This window comes from Sipha flava, unplaced genomic scaffold, assembly GCF_003268045.1.
Source record: "Sipha flava isolate LNK unplaced genomic scaffold, YSA_version1 32_pilon_pilon, whole genome shotgun sequence".
Classification (NCBI taxonomy): Eukaryota; Metazoa; Arthropoda; class Insecta; order Hemiptera; family Aphididae; genus Sipha; species Sipha flava.
Genome location: NW_020273018.1, coordinates 1,017,019 through 1,039,514, shown reverse-complemented (window position 1 = coordinate 1,039,514; position 22,496 = coordinate 1,017,019). Strand labels below are relative to the sequence as shown.

Here is a 22,496-nt window from a genome sequence, read left to right as displayed (position 1 = left end):
TTTCATTTGGTTCATTCGGCTATTACTTACCGTTTGAGAAACATTTTGCACTACATACAAACGTACGACGTGTCCGTAGGATAATCAAATTTTTTTTGAATACGCAATGTTTTTTAAAATACACTCTTAAAATATCAACGTACTACCAGACCGTTCTTCAAGGTGATTAAAAATAGTTTTGTATTTCTATAGCTGTTTAAAAGCCTTCGAATGGTCATAAATTAAGGACGTACACCGTTTGGGCGAATCGACTCAAAATGTAGTCTTTTTGGGCAAATAGATATATAACGTTTTGGTGAGGATTATTTAACTAAAAATACCGTTTGAATGACATAAAAATACTTATAATTTACACTCAACAATTAATTAAACAAAATTGTATAAAATATAAATAATTAACAATAAGTTCTGTTTAAAAAAAATATTGATATGGATTTTAATAATATTATTACTTATAAGTAGGAAATAATCTACAGTCAAAAAATTAAAATAATAAAATTAAATTACAGATATTATAATTATTAGTAGTTTTTAAGCAATCTATTAGCCTGATATTTTAAACTTAAACATTTTATGTATTCTAATTGGTTAATATCCCTTCTTTTATATTTATTTCATATTTCTTGTATAAATTCTTTATTTTTTATTAGCAATAATTTCATCCGTATCAGTCATCACATTATTAGCTCGCACAGGTAAAAATAATTTCACGCGCCCAAACGGTATGATGTCACCCAAACGGACTATTATTTTTTTGGTCAAAATTATTACCTTCGCCCAAACGACCACCACTCTAAATTAATACATGATTACGTACATTAGTGTTTGGAAAAATCCGGATTTACCGAAGTACGAAAATCCGTAATCCGGAGAAAAATTCGGATTTTGAAACATTGAATTAATATTTTTTTATGGATTCCTTATATTAAAGCCTTGATAAATACACATTTTTTTTTTTTTTTTTGTAATGAACTAATATATTTATAGAAAAACTTTTAAAATAAAAATATAACAACAAAAACAACAATTATCAATATCACAATAACATGTAGACATTACGAACTAAATTCAATTTATACATGGAATTAGTAACAACATTTATAAGTATCAGAAAAATTTATCCAAAAAGACACAATAAATAATACTTTTATTAAATATATTATATATATTTATGTATTGAATATATTAAATACAAAGTGAAGTGCAAAAATATTTATCGGTTTTAAAATTTTAAAGTTCAAATACTTTTTTTATTTAAAATAGAAAATGTTCGTTTATTTACAATAGAATTTATAACGAAAAATTTAAGTTTCTGATTTAAAATATAGAAATCCACAATGTGAAAATCCAAATATTCGGATTTTCAGTTTTCAAATCCGAATTTCGAATTTTTCGGATAACCGGAGAATCCGGATTTCATTCCTATCACTAACGTACATACATATGCATTCCTTGTATGGTACTGGCAAATACTGTTGTGCGTACAATAAAGAATATGCGTTTATTTCGTTTCTTCAAAATTATTTATACGAGTTTACACAATAATAAAGTTTACTGGTAGTTTCAAAGTACAAACAACCGTTTCTTTGTCGCCATATTGTAATTTTATTTGTTTTTTAAAACCCAATTTTTGGATGTTTTATTTAGGTAACGATTAAAAGGTTAGATTTTTCGTTTTACTTAAGTTTATTACGCAATATTAAAACAATGTGTTTAAAATAAGGTTTAAAATAATCCACTATGTGGCATTAACACGACTGATGATTTTAATTAATTAGTTTATGTAAACATAATATATGGTTGGTTAAAACCAAGGGTATAATATAGTTAAGTTATAATAGTTATAATAAGTTAAGGTTTAAAGAAAACTCAACGTATTTTAACAATTTACAATAATTTTTTTAACATATTTTTAACGATGATCGGAAGAGATTTATGTGATTTAAGAAATATTCAATAAATTAAAAATATCTTAGGATAACACCCAGGGATTTCAATATTCCTAAAATGGTTATTTCAATAGTAAATGATTTGGTATATTAATTTTACATAATTTGATCCTACTTTCATAGCATCATATAAATATCCTATTTATTGGCTATATGATATATAATATTTAATTGTTAAGCTGTATTTGTTAAATTATACTCTGTACATCTACATTACACTAAAATACTTAGTTCACCTAGCTGATGATGACTCTTATTCGTTTGGAAATTTGAAATAATAATTATATACGGAAAAAAAATTTCTATAAATAACTTATTTGTTTATATATTTCTATATTAATTTATGAATATTAATAAAATAATTAAATAATTATAATAATGTTGTTGATAGTTTGCCATTTTTAAAATTATAAATATAATAAAAAAAATTATTGAAAAAATGCAAATTCTTTTTCACTAAATGTAAAAACCAATTGTTTTAAATAATTTACCAATCTATAATATTAATTTGAAAGTCATGACTTTTATATATTATTATATTATTATATTTATTTTTATTTTTATTTTAAGTAATAATACAAGCCACAAATAATGTTATGATTTCGTTTACTGAAAAAATGAGTTATGGGTTGAACGGAATACGGATGAAAAAACATTATATTATATTTATTATGTATCCGATATCCGTGGTTTTATATGCTTTGATGCACTAGTGACCTTTTAAATAAATTTGTTTTCGAGATATTATTGTTATTAAAAAAAAATAACAATGATACATAATAAATAAAAGTGACGTATTTTTATTGAATGATATTTTTTTCGCAAAAAAAAATGATTTTAATGAATTTGATTTTTAAAATATAGATACATAAAAATGAAAATACAATGAATTTGTTTTCACGGGTACCATTAAAAATGGACTAATTTAACTGGACTAAGTATAAAATATATCTATCGTTTCTCAAACCATTATATAAAGAGCAAGTAAAATGCAGATTTGGTATCTTTATGTACCAATACTTAATGTGTCTATTTACCCTTATTCTAAAATCCTTTTTGCTAAATTTCTTTATTTTTATCAGCACAAATTATTTTAAATTTTAATAGCATAAATGATCCTTTCTTCGACCTCAATTAATGAAACAGTCCCGAAATATTAGTCCCTTAATCGGTGCCGGATTAAATATTCTACGGGCCTTAAGCAAATAAATCAGACGGGCCGAACTTGTAAGTTTTTTGTAATTAACCATAGGGTGTAAAAAAAAGAGTGTTTACTACAAATTAAAAAAAAATGTATGAAAAATCTTACGTAACGGTTTCGTCCGTACAAATCTTAATTGGCAATAAACACAAAAAAGTAATTGTGGATTTCACACGGGACGGGAACGAATTTTTTCCTTGTGATCACCGTGATACAGCCGTGTCAACTGAAAAATACGACTTCGTGCCATCGCCATCTCATTGGTGGTCTACGTGAATTAGCGCACGCTTTCACAAAAGACGATTTATATTTGTTTACAGTTTATTGTCAAATTTACTCGTTGTTGCTATTTATTATAAAAAGATATAGGTATTTTAATATATGCTGTAGAATGCATACCTATCTTGTGGGATAAGTCTTCAACATCCTTACAAGGATAAAAATGGAATCAAAAATTTTAAGGGAGGAGTGTGTATTCATTAGTTGGATGTAACCAGTAAATACCAATTGTTACTTCGTTTTCTACGTAATCGCAAATGACAGTACAAAAACAACATGGCAATGGTGGATTTCCGATTAATGTTGAAAGCCAATTGAGTTGAAAGTTTAAAAGTAAAATATAACCAAACGTAGAAGACTCAAGGGAAAAAACCGACATGTGTGAAAACAACGTCCATTCGGAAAAATGTTACATGGATTTTAATAGTACGGACGGAACCGTCGTGTGTGAAACGAGCTTAAGTTTATCAGAGAAAATAAAATATGTAAAAGAATAACTCATAATATAATTTAAACTTTAATGCTCTGATCCTAATATAACCGGAATAGTCAAATAGTATGTTATTCATGATATGAAATATTCATATAATTAAATTATCTCAGAAAGTCTAATCGCTGAACAAACTTCTACTTGAATACATAAGTTTCTCGAAGAGATATAAACTATTAATGACATGATATGGAAGTCGTAATTACTATTGAATTATTTGTATCTTGTTTTTGTTTTAAGTGTTCGCAATTAGATTGAATTTGTTATTCCACTTATAAGAAGAAAAAAAGGATTTTGAAACTTCGAGTATAAAATCCAGTGTTGATAATATCCAACCTCTTAATAATAATAATAAAAATATATTTTAATCATCAAACATGGTTAATAATAATGGTACGAATTGATAAGCATAAAAAATTCTCAAAATATTATTTTAAAAATACTGTAATTTGCTACCAAATATGAATTTATTTTTAAAATTCACTTATATTTAAATCGAAAATATTTTATTTTAAATCATATAAAAATTTCACTAGTATTGCAATACAAAATTGAACCGTCAGTTTTAAAAATATCTTTATGCTTGTTTATGTATGGCTGTATTCGACTTCAAATTGGTGTTTTTATTTCAGGCATTTTAAAGTTGCAAACGAATCATTTATGCAAAATCATTAACACGAAAACTGTGACAGTTTTACACCTAAAAATAATACGCACAAACGGACGGCACTGATTGATCGGTCTCCATAATTCCGACGAACACAAACTCTATTGTATATTAATATAATTCATATGTATGTTGCTTACGAGTGTGTCATTATATTTTTGGCAATAACGACTGGTCTTCATAATATCTAAATTATGTGGTTGTAAACGATAAAATATAAGGTAAGACAAATATTTACATTATAAATAATAAAAATGCGCTATAAAACTATAACTATCTGTTTAATATGTAAAATAAGGAAAAAATGTTGAAATATGCAAAATATGCATAATACAATTAACATTATTTTAATAAGAATGATTCAAATCGGGCACAGTTTTAATCAGATTTCAAAAAACTTAATCCAATACCTATATGCATTTGCATAAAAATCCATTCCATTGATAATAGCTTATTATCAATAATTTATTAACTGTTTTAATAAAACCAGAAACATTTTTAGAACTCTGAATCATTTACATCAAGCAATATCAATTAATTTATAATAGCAATAAAAAACTTATACTCTTAATCTATCTTGAGCAATTATGTATTTATGCATAGGTAATAAATTAATTAATATTGAAATTTATTACCAAGCTAATTCAAAACAACAATTTATATTTTAATCATAAAATAGAAAATATTTTTTGGCAACATCCCAGAACGTGTGGCTTGTAATAAACAAGTTCTAATTAAACCTTTGGCAAAGATAATAATTAGTTAGATTATTCCAAATTTTAATTATTTATTATGTTGGCATATTAGTTGAATCATAATATTTTCCTTTTTATTATTTATGTATAATATCAATAGTATTTTAATTTGATAATTCATTTTTTTTAAATCTTTATTATACTTAATAGTAATTAAATTCGATACAAATATTCTTAGATGTTTGAAATAATGTAAATAATTTATTTTAGATAGTTTATATTCTGATGATATACATAAATACCATTGGTTTAATAAGCATTTTCTAAAAAAAAATGCTGTTAAAGAAAGTATTCAGCACAGATTATCAATATAAGAATATGATCGTGATAGTATTTATTTATTATGAACTATACGAGTTCTGCCCCTTCTTATTTTGTAATTTTTGATTATCGTAATGCTTATGATACTGATTTATTTTCGTTTTTTGAAACAGATATGTGTATGTTAAACTATAGTGTTAACATGGAAAATTATATCTTATACCTTATGAATATATGAATACATAATATATATGAAAATATGAAAGACTTTTTTTATATAGTTGAGATATACGGGTTGAAATATTTTACAATATTTAAGAATAAGTTTACACATTACATTTATACTTATTAGATTGAACTGGAAAATTTTCTGAATAGATTTATTTTCAATTTTATCGTGTGGATTATCAAATAGAGTGATGTGCCAATTAATAGGATCTTGACGAAAGCATTTTTGTGAGACCAAAGCTCACTGTGGAATCTGGTTAGGTTAGGTTAGGTGAAATATTTTCTATATTATTTGATCTAGTGCTTGAACCTTAAAATTATCATATTAGTTGAAATCAATGCTACATCGGAGAATTAAACTCATAGTCAATCCATAAATTTATTGTAGCATTAATCTATTCGCAATATTTGAATACCGATGTGTTAATTTGAGTCAAAGAAATGATAAGTTGTTAGTTTTGTTTTATATTTATGTAGTATATATTTCTTACATGGAAAATATCTTAGGTAATTTAAACGAAAATATTAAAGACTTTAATTTTGTTTTTTAGATAGGTAAGCAATATTCTGTTTAGCATTAAATATGAATATATGGTTGAGCGCAGTTGAAAATTAATATTTTTTTTTTAAATTATTAAAATATTATATATATATATGATTATAATAAACAAGAAAATATAAAAAAAAAAAAAAGATTCTAAATTACCAAATTACGTTATTTTTTTTTTAAATTAACGTAATTTGGTAATTTAGAATCATTTTTTTTTTTTATATATATATATATTTTCTTGTTTATTATTCAAGAAATCACTATGTTTTAAGAATTTTTTAATCATTTTCATTGAAAACAGCAACTACAGTTTTGTTTGAATAAATTCGGAGTTCGGTAAATTATGTTTTGAAATGTCGAAAGTATGAACGTTGTATAGGAAAGTAAAAATAATACTACCTCTAAGCCTCAAGAGATGTGTGTTATTCATATGTATGTATATAGATTAACTAATATATACATATTAAAGTCTTTCAAATAACTTGAATTTAAACTTACTATAAATATAAGATTAGATATCCCTTAAGTACAAGTACGACTAAAATAAGAAAAATAAAACTAAAAAATAAAAATAGTTATCAAACTGTATAATTATGACTATGGCAACTATCAAAAGAAAATCGAAACGTCAACATGTTGAGAATAATAAAGGCTATATTATGAATATCATCAATTTTTTTGAAAATAATAAATAAAAATTAATTTGTCTACCAAGACATTAAACTTAGTTAAAATGTTGATATTGTTAGTTCTTATTTCTGTGATTCTTATATAAAAAAAAATTAGAAATTTTTATCTAGGGTTATATTAAATAAATAATATAATAATATGTAAATAATTTAATGTTTTCAGATATTTAAACGTTATAAAATTTCAGAGTTTAATTGTAACGTGCTATTTCCTCTCGTTCATGGCTGAATATAATTTGTCCGTGGACCGCCATTTGGTGACCGCTGGTATACACCGTTGTTCATCAATTGCGTTAATTTTGAGACTCTACCTGTACAGTATACATCTATTGCGCCGATATAAAATAGGTATACTTAAAAGGTATACAGATATTGCGCTGGAGAATTTTTAACCACCTTACTGAAAATATATATAGATAAGTTCTTTACAAGAAAATTTATAATTTTGATAAAGAATTATTTCTTTACCACGTTCACTATTTCTTTTATAAGTATAAGCACGAGCCACGACAACTATACGTACCACGCGTATAATTATATCGAACAATACTAAGAATTTATTTAACAAACTTATAATATTTGCTGACATTTTTTTCTATCTTCACATAATATAATAATATTATTATAATACAAATGGTTTTCAAATGTACCTACGAGCACAACAACGTAAACCCATTTACTACTAAATTTACAATACTGCTAATCTGCAAGTTCTAAAATCAGTGTATTATGCACGTTTATATATAGGAGCATATAGGAATTAATTGACGCAATTGACATATTACATTATATTACATTTGAATATCGATCGGCGCAGTTGATGTATTTTTCCTATCTCGTAGTTTTTCTTTCTTTATTGGCGATTTTTGGCGCAATTGATTAATGCTCATAAACACCAAACGAAACGCTTGTATTTTTACACCAATAAAATTGAACATAAAGTCATAAATAAAAAACAGATGAATTACTGAAATAAACTAACATACTAATTTGTTAAATATGTATGAATAAAACTGCGGTAAAATATTTCGGAAAATAAAAATTATTGTCTACACATGTTAACTAATATTTAATAAATAACTATAACATAACTATAAGATTTAAAGGTAATGTCAGGTTCAACATAAAAAATAAGCACAATTGTTACTTCCAATAACATTAATTTTAATTTTATTTTACTTTATACTGATATATACGTTTATTGTTAATCTTTAATTACGTTTAATGATATGATATATTATATTAATAGTATTCAATTATTTTCGTTTTCGTTAATTGATTTCGTTTACTATTTTCTCTTCATATTTTTTGTTATAACGTTATAAAGAACGTTTTGAAGTTCTGCGTTTACTTTCATTATATCTGAAGATATTATATTGGGTTTATTTTCGTGGGTTACCCTGAATCATATGTTTATATTGCCTGTTATTTTTATCTTTTTGAGAATAAATGTGAAAATTATAAATCTATAGTCTTCAAACTCTTGAAATATAGAACATACAAAATTGCTCATGCGAGGAACCCGCAATATATTATTTTTCTACCCAACTCGCAATGGGCTAATGTCTAAACTTATGTTTTATTTTTAATTATAGCAAAATAAACTTTCGTTGAAAACTTTATCTATTGCATTTCTAACGAAATATTTCTGAGAAATAGTGAAATTTCAAGGAAATATTTCGATTCCACTATGTTAAAATTTCTAGAAATCTTATTCCATATATTTTTTATCCCGAGCTCCAATCGAAAAAAGAAAAATGAATAATATTTTCTCATATATTTAAAATGTATGATATGGATAGGTTTGTAAATAATGTACGAAGTATTACCACATTTTTTTTAATAAAGATATTAAAATTTTCATAAGTATATACATATATATATATATATATATACTAATATTAATATTAATATGTCAGAATATTTTACTAAAAAAAGATTATTGAGATTCACTGTTTTAAATAAATTACATTGTTCATATTATTGGAACTACAGATGACACATAAACTATGAAATCTTATATTTATTTTATACAATAAGAATAAAACACACATTTTCAATATTGATATCATATTTGCAAGACACATATGGTATGTACTTATTACCTACACTCATATTTATACATCTCATATTATCATGATACCTTATTTATGTATTATGAAATTTAAATTGTTGCATTTTTCATGGATACACGTCAATTGGTCGTAAACAATTTATCGCAAATTATTGATCGCAATTACAATTTACCGCATGATAATTGATCGAAAAATAACATTTTCAGGAATAATTTTTAATTTGAATAAATTCGGCACAACCCTGGTTACATGTATGGTTAAATATATATTTTTTCGTCTTAAAAAGTTCGATTAAAAATGTTTAAAAAATGTTGTTAGGTATATAAAAATGAAACAAATTAAACTATAATTTGCAATATTTTTTATATAAATCGATAATATTGATACATTTAATTGAATATAAAAAAAAAAATAGTAATAAATTATAAAGGTAGGTATATAATAATGAAAAATGCTGAAAATTAAACTTGCAATTGAAAATTGTATGCAATGCCACGAAGAAAATCTTCAATATTTGTATTATTGTTATAATTGGTATATATTTTATTTTATTTTAGCTGCTCTATCTCAGTATATTTTTGTTTTTGGGGGGATCGTTGCCCCCCTAAATATTGTTAGATTTTGAATCTGCTCTATTTTTTTTTTTTTTAATGCATCTATATGCATCTATAAATCGCCAAATTAAAGAATGCATACCATTTATAAGTGATGTGAAACAATTGTGCTACCCTTCTTTAGCATTATTTGTAGTAGCTAAATCTTGGATTAATCTTAAAAAAAAGTTCGTTAACGATCGAATAATGTTATAAAAAAAACTATTCGTCTTAAAATTACACTGAAATAACCTATGTTTGCGATCAATTATTGTGTGGTAAATTGTAATTGCAATAAATTAGCTTCCGATCAATTGTTTGCATCAATTGCTTACGATGAATTGACGGTACACCATTTTTCATAGTTGAATAATGTATTGCATAAATCAAAGTATGAGTTCAATATATGGTTAGATGTATATTGTCCAAAGTGGAAATTGTATTAATATTTATTATTATTTAAGTTTAAATTATATGTGAAAAATTTTAATACTTGATAACAATGATATAATATAATAGCTTATGTACTTATGCCTTCTATTTAGTATTTAATCACTTCTGAATCTGTAGTCTCTATATAAATTATATTTGTCTAATAGTTTTAAAACATTTAAATTGTATTAAAAGAAAAACTATTACATTTTAGTTATTTCTTCCTAATGAACGCAATTGGAACAATTAGAGATATAAAATATAGAGTATTGTACTATTATTCAATTATATATATTTGGAGTAGCTGTTAAACGATAATAAATTTCAAATGTTATTCACCTTAAAATTTAAGTTGTCATATTTTCAATAAACACATAAGTTCTATAAAATTCTTCAAAATAATAATTCAAAAACACCAAGTATTTTATTTTAGGTTTAGAATTAATTAATCTTATAATTTGAATAGTGAATTCTTAATTCTTACTTGAAATCGAGCAATGCCAAAGTATTAAATCGATCAATGAGTTTAATGTAACTTAAAAATCAAATTTAAGGGACCTTTGCCTTTCAAAGATTCACATTCGGTGTTTTAGACATAATTTTTAATAATTATCAATTAATATTTGGTATTACAAGTATAAATGTTTACTCATTGTTTATAAATATTATTTTCAAATGTATGAGAAAGAGTATGAAAGGCTTATATGGATATTGGAGGAAATTCTGAGACTTAAGCCCCCTCCAGAGAATTTTTAAGCTTTTCTCAAGAAGGCTCAAGTTCCTTCAAAATACGTGTTGGTTTTTCATTTATTTTCCAATATTGCCAAATCATAATTTATTCATATAAATTATTTCAACATCAATTTACGTTTTTATTCATTTCTCTTGTGTTTTTGATTCAAAATCTATAGTTATTAATTTCGATTTTAAATTTATTCAATTAATGTCAAGGATTCTGAAAGTTTAAATAATATCTAAGATAAAGCCTATCCCAAAATTAATTAGGAATTCAAATATATTTTCAAAATTCTTATCAGTTTATTATATCTGAAACTTTGGATAGTGTATATGTTACGCCAAATTTATGAAATTGCCGATTTCATGAAATCAGCAACGTTATCGTCAAATACGTGTAATCAGCAATTTGGCTGCCAAATTCACGAAATTGGCAAAATTTGATTGCTGATTTCATGAATTAGGCAGCCTTTTTCTGCTGATTGCACGAATTTGGTAACACAGTATTATGATATAATTACAAATAGTGTCTTATGGCAGTAATTGAAAATTTCCTCTTTCTTTTAAAAGTTGGTGACAATGTGCTGGTGTCAATAAAGCCAACCTTCTTGCAGTTATCATAGAAGAAAAAGATAGCAAATTTCGTATCGGGACTAAAGAAGGTGTCAGTTGGAACTGGACAAGGCTATTTATTGGCTATATATTTACGTTTTACTTGTCGTATGAATTGCACATCTAAAAAAAAATAATATGATGTGTAATTCAGCGTGTCACTCAGTCCATACTTGCCAAAATAATTAAATATAATATAATTTTTTTTATTTACTTTTTTTACACATTAAAATGTATTTATAATTTTATTATATTTCCGGTGTTTTACATATTTATTTTAATATATATATATATAATATAATTTATTACATTTTGATTTTATTATATTTTCAGCGTTTAATACATTTATTTAAATTAAATTATGCTTTATAATTTTTTAAGAAAAGTCTTACCGATTTCACACAATCGGTAGTATTATTAGGTCTTTTGAATTGCTGATTTTACGTATTCGGTAACAATGTTGCTGATCTCATGAATTAGCAATTTCATAAATTTGACGTAACTTATACGTGAAAATGACTTTATTGCACGTGCAAAAGATAACAGAGGTGACTAACCATTCTAACCAATTTTCTAAATTATCAATGATAAAGAAATATTGGACGAAAATTTTTAAAAATTTCAACTAAAAACCGGCATGTTTTATTTAATGAACATATAAAATTAATTTTACTGTAAATAAATTTATCATTTTATTCAAAATTCAAAACTATACTTGGAAATAAATATATAATATTAATGTTTTTACATAATTAAATAAACAAATATATAGTTTATTTTATCGGTTTGAAGATAAATATATTATTTTCTATGTCTACGAATTTAAAATTTTGAATCATTATTCATAGTGTTGAACATATTTACAGCAGATACCTTTACTATAAATGTACATATTATTTACAAATTATATATCTCTTGAATCTTAAAGACGTGCGATGACATGATTTGAATATAAACAAGGGAATTTAAATACACATATATAAATTTTGTTTTATTAAGTATGAATATAATTATTACATTTAAGTAATTTAAGTAAATAATGCTATTTTATTATATGATATATTTGAATTCATATCACATATTTTGTATCAAATGTGATACTCAATACCTATTAAATTACTTAAATATTATTATGTGAATAGTAGTTTAGTTAGAGTATATTCATAAACAAAAATTTAAAAAAAAATTAACCTATTCGATCAAATTGATAACAATTATACATTCGGTTAGTCCATAATAATAAAAATTTAATTAATTTAAATAAAGTAGCTATAATTTTTTCTCATTGTATTGTTTTCAATATATGATATAATGAATATAATTTACTGTGTGAATTTTTCCTTTTCAGCATGGGTATTGAAAATCCATATCAATCAATTTTAAAAATAAAATGTTGTCTTAAAATAGGAAAAATTGTTCGGATTATATATTACTTTACGTGTAAACAATATTTATGTACATATGCTTGTACGTGTTGATATATTTAATGTGCACCTTTGCACAAACAACATAATTTTACCACGTAACTATAACAACATGCATTACATTTTCGACTTACATTAGTAATTTCAATAATCTCATTATATATTGTTTAGCCATCACGTCACAAAATAATAATATAAATTCCACTGTACCTAATAGTAATTTGTCCTTTCACCCATAACACACCAAAGTTAATAATTAATAATTATTAATTATTAAATAAAATTATACTGTATCAAAATTAATGTTCATCTATCTCTTTGCTTTTACGTGTACATTTTTATTATTCCCTATACAACAGGGGTGGGCAACTGGCGGCCCGCGGGCCGCATCCGGCCCGTGAGAATTTTTTATTTGGCCCGTGATATATTTTAAAATTACATCATATAATTTTAAAGTTTATCGTCTATGCTCTAACTTACCAATATAATAATTGTTATCTAGTATTAACATCGTTAAATGTCTAAATGTCATATGAATGTATAAGTATGGCTTTCAACCATAGCTGTTACCAAACTAACTATATCAGTTTCTTCGTACCATTCGGATTATACTATCGTGTGTGTTGAATTTAATATTTCCGTATATATAAATGCTAATTAAAATTCATATTTTGAATGACCTTTTTTTTTCTTTTTTTCTTTTTTTTTTTCTATGATTTGGTCCGCTAGATTTAAATTTCCTAAATATAGTAATATAGTAACTTCCTCTAGTAACTTCGAATTGTCCATCTCTGCTATATAATATTTAAAGTATTTTCTTGTTTAAAAAATAAAATTTAACTTTAAAACTATACAATTAGTTTTTAAACTATAGTATTTCTTATTTAAATGAGTTTTGAAAAAAAAGCAAGTACCTACATATCTGTTTACCGAACGAAATATTAAATTTTAATTCACTTATAAGTCAAAACTGAATTATAAACGTAATAAATATTGTCTCTTGAATATAATTTTTTTCAGAAACTTAAATTTTATAAAATTAAGATTGTTGAAGTAACAAAAAATTAAGTTAAAACGATATTACTTATTAGTCAAAAAAATTTGCGAGCATATATGTATATCAATAACATTATGTCAAAAATCGATATTTTAAAACCACACAGTAAGTGTTTTAAATTATTGATAAAATAACTACTATTTAAACAGGCATTCAGATATAATTGATTACCTAACGTCAATGAGTAAAATATAAATAAGCATTGGCAAATAATTGTAAATATGTGCACATAGTTGAATGAAGGATTATATGATTATACGTTGCATGCACTTCGTTAAATAAATATCTCATGAAACGGATGACCACTATTGTCTACTTAACTAAACTAAGCGTGACACTAAACCATGTATAATAGGCTTATCGTAATTTTATCCAGTTCACAAAACAAAAATAATAATATTTCTTTATATATTATTAATATTTTGTGAAATAGACACCGGAAATTATTTATATTGCATAACAAATTTCACAGGTATTTGTATGCTTTTTCCGCTGAGTTCGATGAAATAATTAATATTAAATTGAGATTTTCATTAAAATACAATTAAATTTTGAAAATTTCTTTCATTATAATGTTTAAGAGTCATGATTCAAAATCTAATTAAATTATTATAAATTGTAGTGTTTAGAATCAATATTATATGTAGGAGCATAAAATGTTTTTAAAATATCTTATTTAAAAATATAGTACTCTTTGTATTGAGTTGGATTATTTGTTTGTTCTATCAACAATGGCGCCATTTCAGTTTTTTCTAGAGTTGGGTGGTCGGCATACTGAATTGTCGACTAGGCGGCTCATTTGACCAAAGTGTCGATTAACTTGGGAGGAGGGCGATGTTAAACTAGTCCAAAAAATATAATGATTTGTAGTTTGTACTTAAGTACTCGTATAGTAGGTACACGTCTCACTGTTCTCATTTATAATAAGTAATGACTTTATAAAATATATATTTATATTTTGATGTACCGAATTTGGAACGTGTGTGAAGTTAGCCCCCAACTATAAAAAATACTTTCCAAAATAATTGTAACCTTATTTTCTTAATTTGTAACTACTTGTAATCAAGTTTTAATATTTGTGACCTCATATTTTTCAAGCTACGGGTATTTTCTCAATGGGGGGCTAACTTCACGCAGCCCCCCCCCAATGCAATAAAATCGTCCAAAACAAGTTGTAACTTATACAATACAATTTTGAACTATTTGTAACCTCTTCAATTTTGAGTAGTTATCGATTTCCCTATGGGGAGGGCTGGGCCCCCTCGATTCAATGAAATCGTCCAAAACAAGTTGTAACTTATAAAAATCAATTTGTAGCTATTTGTAACCAACTTTTTAGTATTTGTAACCTCATCAATTTTGAATCCCGATGGATTTCCCTAAGAAGATATCTTTATAAAAAAGTTAAAATTGTAATTTATAATATCACTCAATTAAATTAATTCGTCTAGAACATATCATAAGTTTAAAAAAATAAATCTATATTTAGTAAAAAAAAAAATCTAGATTGAATAAATATGTCTTAATTAACTAGAGTTTTACTTTTATTTTTATTCGATTAGGTTAAAATCTTAAATAAAATATGTTTTATAACATACTTAATTTATGAACATATATAATACATTGTTAGCACTTATAACTTATTATAAGAAGCCACTTTCCATTCATTATAATTCAATTGTATAAAATAAACTATAAAGTAAATGAATGTAAATATTTCTTTGAATTATTAAAATGATTAATTAAAATTATTTTTAAAAATAAATATACATCTGTTAGAACCTCATAAAAAAAAATAAAAAAATACATTTTGAGAAAAAAATTAATACAATTTTAAAACACTTACAAATCTAACATACTTAATCTGACATTTTTATATAAAATAATAGATGTGGTTTGACATATTTGGATTCTGTACACTTATATATTGTTATTTTTTTTACCAAGTTATTATGTATTTCCCCAATAACCTTTAATTCGTTTGCAGTGTGTTACGTAGTGACCCATGTTTTCTACATCTACATCTCCAATATATGAAATTGACTGCAATGAAAACTTAATTGTATATAATAAATTACCTCCTAAAATATATAAGAATAGTTCTTTTTAGTATTTAACTGTTATGGTATATCATTGACCAAGATTTTATTTTCATTTATCGTATTAACCTTAAAAACATCTGTTGCCAATAAAATATGTTCCTGCAGTACTCTTATATAATAATAATTTCTATACATACTCTTATATAATAATAATTTCTACTTATATTCTCGCAGATTGGTCACCATTTTTATTTTTTTTCCGTATCATATTTATTTAAATATGTATTTATATCTTCTGGGCGTCCACTACTATTTAACAATTCATTGAGTATTATTGTTGCATTATAAAGTACTGTTTTTTTAGTATAAATGGTGCATTCCAATATTTATATACTGCTAGGTATATCAGAAAAAAGCTTGTAACTTAAAGCAATGACATTGATATTTGCGTCCAATATTGAGGTTCAGATTCTACTGGTCACATTTTAAAAAGTTCAATTTCTATCAGCAAATTACCATGTTGATCATAAGCTATGCTTGTAACTTCACGAAGAGGATATATTTTCATAGTCTTATAAAATGATTCATTTTATTATTATCAATATACAACTTATACCTTCTGTTGTCGATGTAGCTTACTGTTATAGCTACTAAAAGTGAATCAAAAACACACGTGTTAAATATCAGAATTTTTTCTTTATTTACTTTAAGAGCTGGTAAAAGATTTCCGTTTATTATCATTGATAATGAAGTCAATTGTAATCCTGAAGTATTTAGTATATGGCGAATAATTTAACATAGACTTGTATATTTCAAAAATCGTTTGGAATTTTTTTCTCTTTTTTGATTTTGATAGGTCGGTCTGCTTTATTTTTCCAATTTTCTTGTGCCATTAGTTCATCTGTTATCATTATAGTGATATCAGATTAATCTGAATTGATAGAAATATCATCATCACTATAAAATTCCAATTCAACATTATTAGTTACATTGCTATTTATATCAATTTCATTATTTGTTTAATTACTATATATCATATCAGAACTGTTGTTTGATTTAATATCATTTTTTGATTTATATTCTTGATTTTTGTTGACTTGTAATGATTTAGCCATTTTCAATTCTCCTTCTATTGATAATAAATGTGAACCAAAAAAACGGTCTATGGTTCTAAGTGATTGTCTCAATTCATTTTTGGCATGAGAAAAATATCCTTTGACTGGTGCTGAAATGGCCTTTTCATATTTTGATTTGTAGTGTCTAGCCATTATGTTTGTCTAGAGAAGAAAATCTTTTAAAATACGAAGAAAAGAAGCACATAAACCAGGTAAAAAGTATCTATTCAAACATGTTTTGGAGAAAACTACTACACGTTCTTTAATATTTTTAATAAATGTATCCATATTATTTTAAATATTACTAAAACTTTGAACATTATAAACTTGTAACATTATTTTTCTTCATTTTATTTTGGAATTTCTTCGTCATCTGAAATTATATTTTCTTTAAAATCAACATTTTCGATTGTTTTAAAATATTTTCCCTGAATTTTTCTGACGAAGTGTTTATTTTTATTATATTTTATACCTTCTATATTACTATAAAATTTTGAAGATGCAATGACTAAAATTTCAGTTAAAATTGTTTTAAATTAATTAAGTGTTTTTGATTTTTATAAGGAGAATTATGGCTCTAACGTAAAATTCTTTAATTTTTCCGTGACTTCTTATCTTAAAACATTTTCATCTACCAATCATTTTAAATAAATGGGCAATATCCAAACGCACATAAATATCTAGTCTATAGTTTAGAACTATTATACCATCTTCTTCATCTTGAAGAACTTCAAACTCATTTCATAGTATTGAATCTTAGACAAACCATAAAAGAAAACGTGTAACAGCTTCTGTACGTGCATTAACTTGACCCTCATTGAGAAATTTACGATTACTCGGAAGAGCCGAGTTTACAAATTCTAAAAAGTTGGTTACAAATAGCTACAAGTTAAGTTTTATAAGTTACAACTTGTTTTGGACGATTTCATTGAATTGGGGGGGGGGGTCAGCCCCCATAGGAAAATTGATAACTACTCAAAGTTGAAGAGGTTATAAATTTCAAAAAGTTAGTTACAAATAATTATAAATTTGATTTTATGAGTTACAACTTGTTTTCGACGATTTCGTTGAATTGGGGGGGGCTACGTAAAGTTAGCCCCTCATTGAGAAAATATCCGTAGTTTGAAAAATATGAGGTTACAAATTCTAAAAAATTGGTTACAAATAGTTACAAATTAAGAAAATAAGGTTACAATTATTTTGGAAAGTATTTTTTATAGTTGGGGGATTAACTTCACATACGTGAATTTGGAATAGCTAAACTTTAGATTGTGGCAAATGCATGTGTACCCCTCTCCTCAAACGACACCACTGGTTATCAATGATTATGTTTGAGCCAACTGAACGTGTTAAATCATTTGGTGACTATTATATTTTGAATATGTTGGTACGTTGTAGCTTTGGACCAAGTGTAGTTATAATACTCATTTGTTATAGATATAAATATTAACATATAATACCTATATTGCTTGTGATTTTATAAAAATATATATTATATTTTTCACCATACAATAAGCGTATGGTAAAAAGTGGAAACTAATTTATGTTTAACTTTTTTTATTTCCATATAGTTGCGTAAATAATACAGTTAGATTAATTAATTAAGATTTATTTTTATTTTGCGAGGATCGGGGAGTATCGTGTAACTACCGATAAATATTTTACGTTTAATACTTACAAAATATTTACATTAGTTTAAATGGTAAAGAAACGCGTATTAAATTTAAATGTGATCAAGAAAATACTTACGTGAGAACAAATAAACTTCGAAGATAATCTTGCATATCGTCGGCCATGTTCACCGCACAAATGCCAACTCCTTCAAACTGTACTTTTATGTAAATCTATAACACACACACACACACACACACACACACACACATACACACACACATACATACACATAAAAATAATGTATTCAACAAAATGTCCATGAACCTATTTAAATGTTGTATCACTCACGCCCAAGTCCAAATATGCCGTATAAACGGGATATGGCAAAACTATGCAAAATGCCACAATCCAACAGCCAAACGTGCAAGCTAATGGTGGCAATCTTATTTTGTTTGGATGTTTGAGATGTTTATAGCGGTCAATAGCCATTAAAAGAAAGGTCAGCATTGTCACGTGAGTTGGAACATCCTATTTATAAAACAAATAAACAAATAATATTATTCGAACAGTTTTTTTTTTTATTTATATTTGAAATTAATATTAAATACGATTATGACGTATACAGAACAAATTCTTACTCCTATATATAATAAATAAAATATTTTTCTTGACTTATGTCTGTCTTAATGCCCAAATTCCCAGCTTTAAATTGTATAATAATTTTAAAATGTTTGTATTTAAATAATATAATATGTTTACACATAGTACGTATGTACGTACACACATATTTTATCACATTATCGTTTTAACATTTATATATATTTTTTTACATTGTCAACATTAGACTAAAAACACAAAAAAACTTATATCTGCGTCTTTATTGTTTGTTCCATTGTCAAATTGTTATTAGAGTTCAACACAGTAAACAATGTTAATGTCATGTAAAAATGCTTCGGATATACTTATAGGATTGGTTGAGAGCTACCACTCTTCTTTTAATTGCCTTTCTAGAAGGTTTGTAGCATCTCTCGATTTTATCCCTTTAAGTCCTTACCATATAGATTCGATACTTTGAGGTAGGGCATCGATGTTGGATATTGGAATAGGTACAATATTCACTAATATTTATGGTAAGATGAACACAGTTGTAATTTTTATTGGATTATACGCCCTCCGTTGGTCAGATTAAATATTAGAACTTATATATATATATATATATTTCCTTCAGTATAATAGCCTATAGGGATAAAGATTTCTCGGTCTCTAAAATCCCACTTTCAAAATATTTTTCAAGTTATTACATAATCGCGTATAATATAAATAACAAAAGTTTGAAATACTGTTACAGAAACGTTTCATTTTTAATATGAGGACCATCATATTTAGTTCTACAGTTTTGCTCTAAGTATCATGATATTAGACGTGTTCGGAAATAAGACAGAAAAATAACAGAAATCAATATTTAATATAGCATATTTTACTTAGAAATGTTGAAAGTATTATAATTATAGTTACTACATGGTATTATAGAGTCATAGTATAATTCACCTCATTTATTGGATAATATATATTAACTGTAAATGTTTAAATTATAATACTGTGAAAGTATGTTATTAAAATATTGAATATAGTTTATAATACAATCACTATTTAATAAATTACAATTGAGGTCATAAATCATAATACTGAATAACATTTATCTTTTTTAAGCAAATATTTAGATAAAATCACAGTTTCAAAATTCGAGCAAACAATGATCTATAGTTTGTAAAAATTTTTAATATAAATATATTATTTTTTATTTTTCCGAACGTTTTTATGTCTGATTGTAAAACACACTATCCAATTTTACACATGTCTGATTCTATAAAATATGTATTAATCTTTATTTTATATTCTGAATGGAGCCTAATGGCCCCGTAATAATATGTTTTCTTATTAAGTTGGTTAGTAAAACATTTTTTTCGGATAAATTACAAAAGTTATTGTATTATATTAATTTTAGTTTAGAAATAGAGTAACGTTAATAAAAATTATTTATATTGGTAATTTTTGAAAATCTTCAACATTCCACTATATGGTGATATTACAAATGAGCGTATAATTATTTTTTGACATTTTTTGATAAGTTTTTGATTAATGCTTTCCAAAAGACAAATCCAGGTCAAAGAAGAAAAAAGATAAAATAAATAGAAGATAAAATTGAAAAACAAGAACATATTAGTTCAATATAACACTAAAAGTCAGTGCATTTTGGAGTTATATACATGAGATAAAAAGTATTGTATAATAGAGTAGCAAAGGTTTAACTGTATTTTTAGAAAGCATTTATATCCTATACCAAAATATAAGGAGATGATATAATATATGTTATCATGTTGTATTATGTTGTAAGCTTCATTTTTTTCTTTTCACGTAAATGATATTATTATGATTAAAATTTTGTTTTTGTGATTTAATATTTCATTTTTTTTTATTAAATTAACAATGAGCCATAAACATATCATTTTAAACATATATTATATATATATATATATATATATATATATTCTAACATATATTTGTTGGTAATTCAAAAAGTTTTATAAACACTATAAATTAGATAAAATGCACAAAAAGAAAACATAATAATTAGGAAAATTAAAATTGTATAAAAAGTATTTAATTGTTTAAAATGCATGTTTAAGGTTTTATACACAAAGCGATTTAAGAGAGTTAGTGGGTTCTAAGTATTAAAAATGTTCAATCTCCTAAATCAAAAATTCAAGGCTTCTTTTGTTATTTTATTTTTTTTTTTTAATAATAAGACCCAAAGTTATTTAGTGTACTTATATTATATAAATTGTAAATAATAAAGACAATTTTATATTTAAAAAAAAAAAAAAAAAATTGTAGTCTACTTTAATGTTTATTCTATACACAATTAATAATATTTAATTGTTCTTTAAACAGTTATTTTGTTTAATTAGGCATAAATTATTACTATTTGTATTTGGTATTTGTAACTAACTTTCAGGTGAGTATAACACTATTTATTACTATATAATTGTATAAATATAAAAGAAATGCACATGTAACAATAATAGTTCAATTTTATATAAAAGAAAAACGAATATCTAATTTGTATTTTAACGGTTATATATTTTACTGACAACAAACATTAAATAGTGAGGTATTGAAATCGAAAAAACAATGGTAAGCCATTGGAATAACTAAACAAATAATATAATTGTAATATGCTGTTCATTCAGTCGAATTGATAATAGACACGAAACTAACGAAAAATGTAGAGAGATTATAATAAAATCGTTAAACGGATTGGAAATAATTCATAAAAATATGTACATTATCTTATCATATTCTGACAAACGACACGTTACGAATCGATAGAGGAAAAATATGAAAATATGATTTTCAATTAACATCAAATTTATACTGCAGGTCAATTTAGAGTAGTTCATCAATAATAAATAAAAATACACTAATGGTTTTTGTATTTTAGAATTGTATGAACGATATTAAATCATATTAACAAATTGCACTTCCGACCGTATTGTTATGTATTAAATGTTCGACAGTAACATTATGTTTTTGATTGACAATTTAATGTCTAATGGTAAAATGTTTGACATTATTGTCTTAAAAATAAACTATAGAATTAATAACATAAAAAATTTATGAAATCAAATGTAAATATAAATTTATTAATGAAAAAAGAAAACCTAAAC

At 24.7% G+C, this 22,496-nt stretch overlaps 1 protein-coding gene across 2 annotated transcripts in view; it reads right to left on the bottom strand.

The window, feature by feature from the left end:
* The window catches only part of LOC112686932 (prolactin-releasing peptide receptor), a 114,880-nt gene that overhangs the window by 19,891 nt on the left and 72,493 nt on the right, over window positions 1-22,496 (bottom strand). For both annotated transcript variants that reach the window (XM_025559429.1, XM_025559430.1), the window contains exons 3-4: window positions 19,117-19,296; window positions 18,904-18,998 (exon numbers count right to left, since the gene is read on the bottom strand). In XM_025559429.1, coding sequence (XP_025415214.1) covers window positions 18,904-18,998; window positions 19,117-19,296 — 275 coding nt within the window. The remainder of the gene's footprint in view (window positions 1-18,903; window positions 18,999-19,116; window positions 19,297-22,496) is intronic.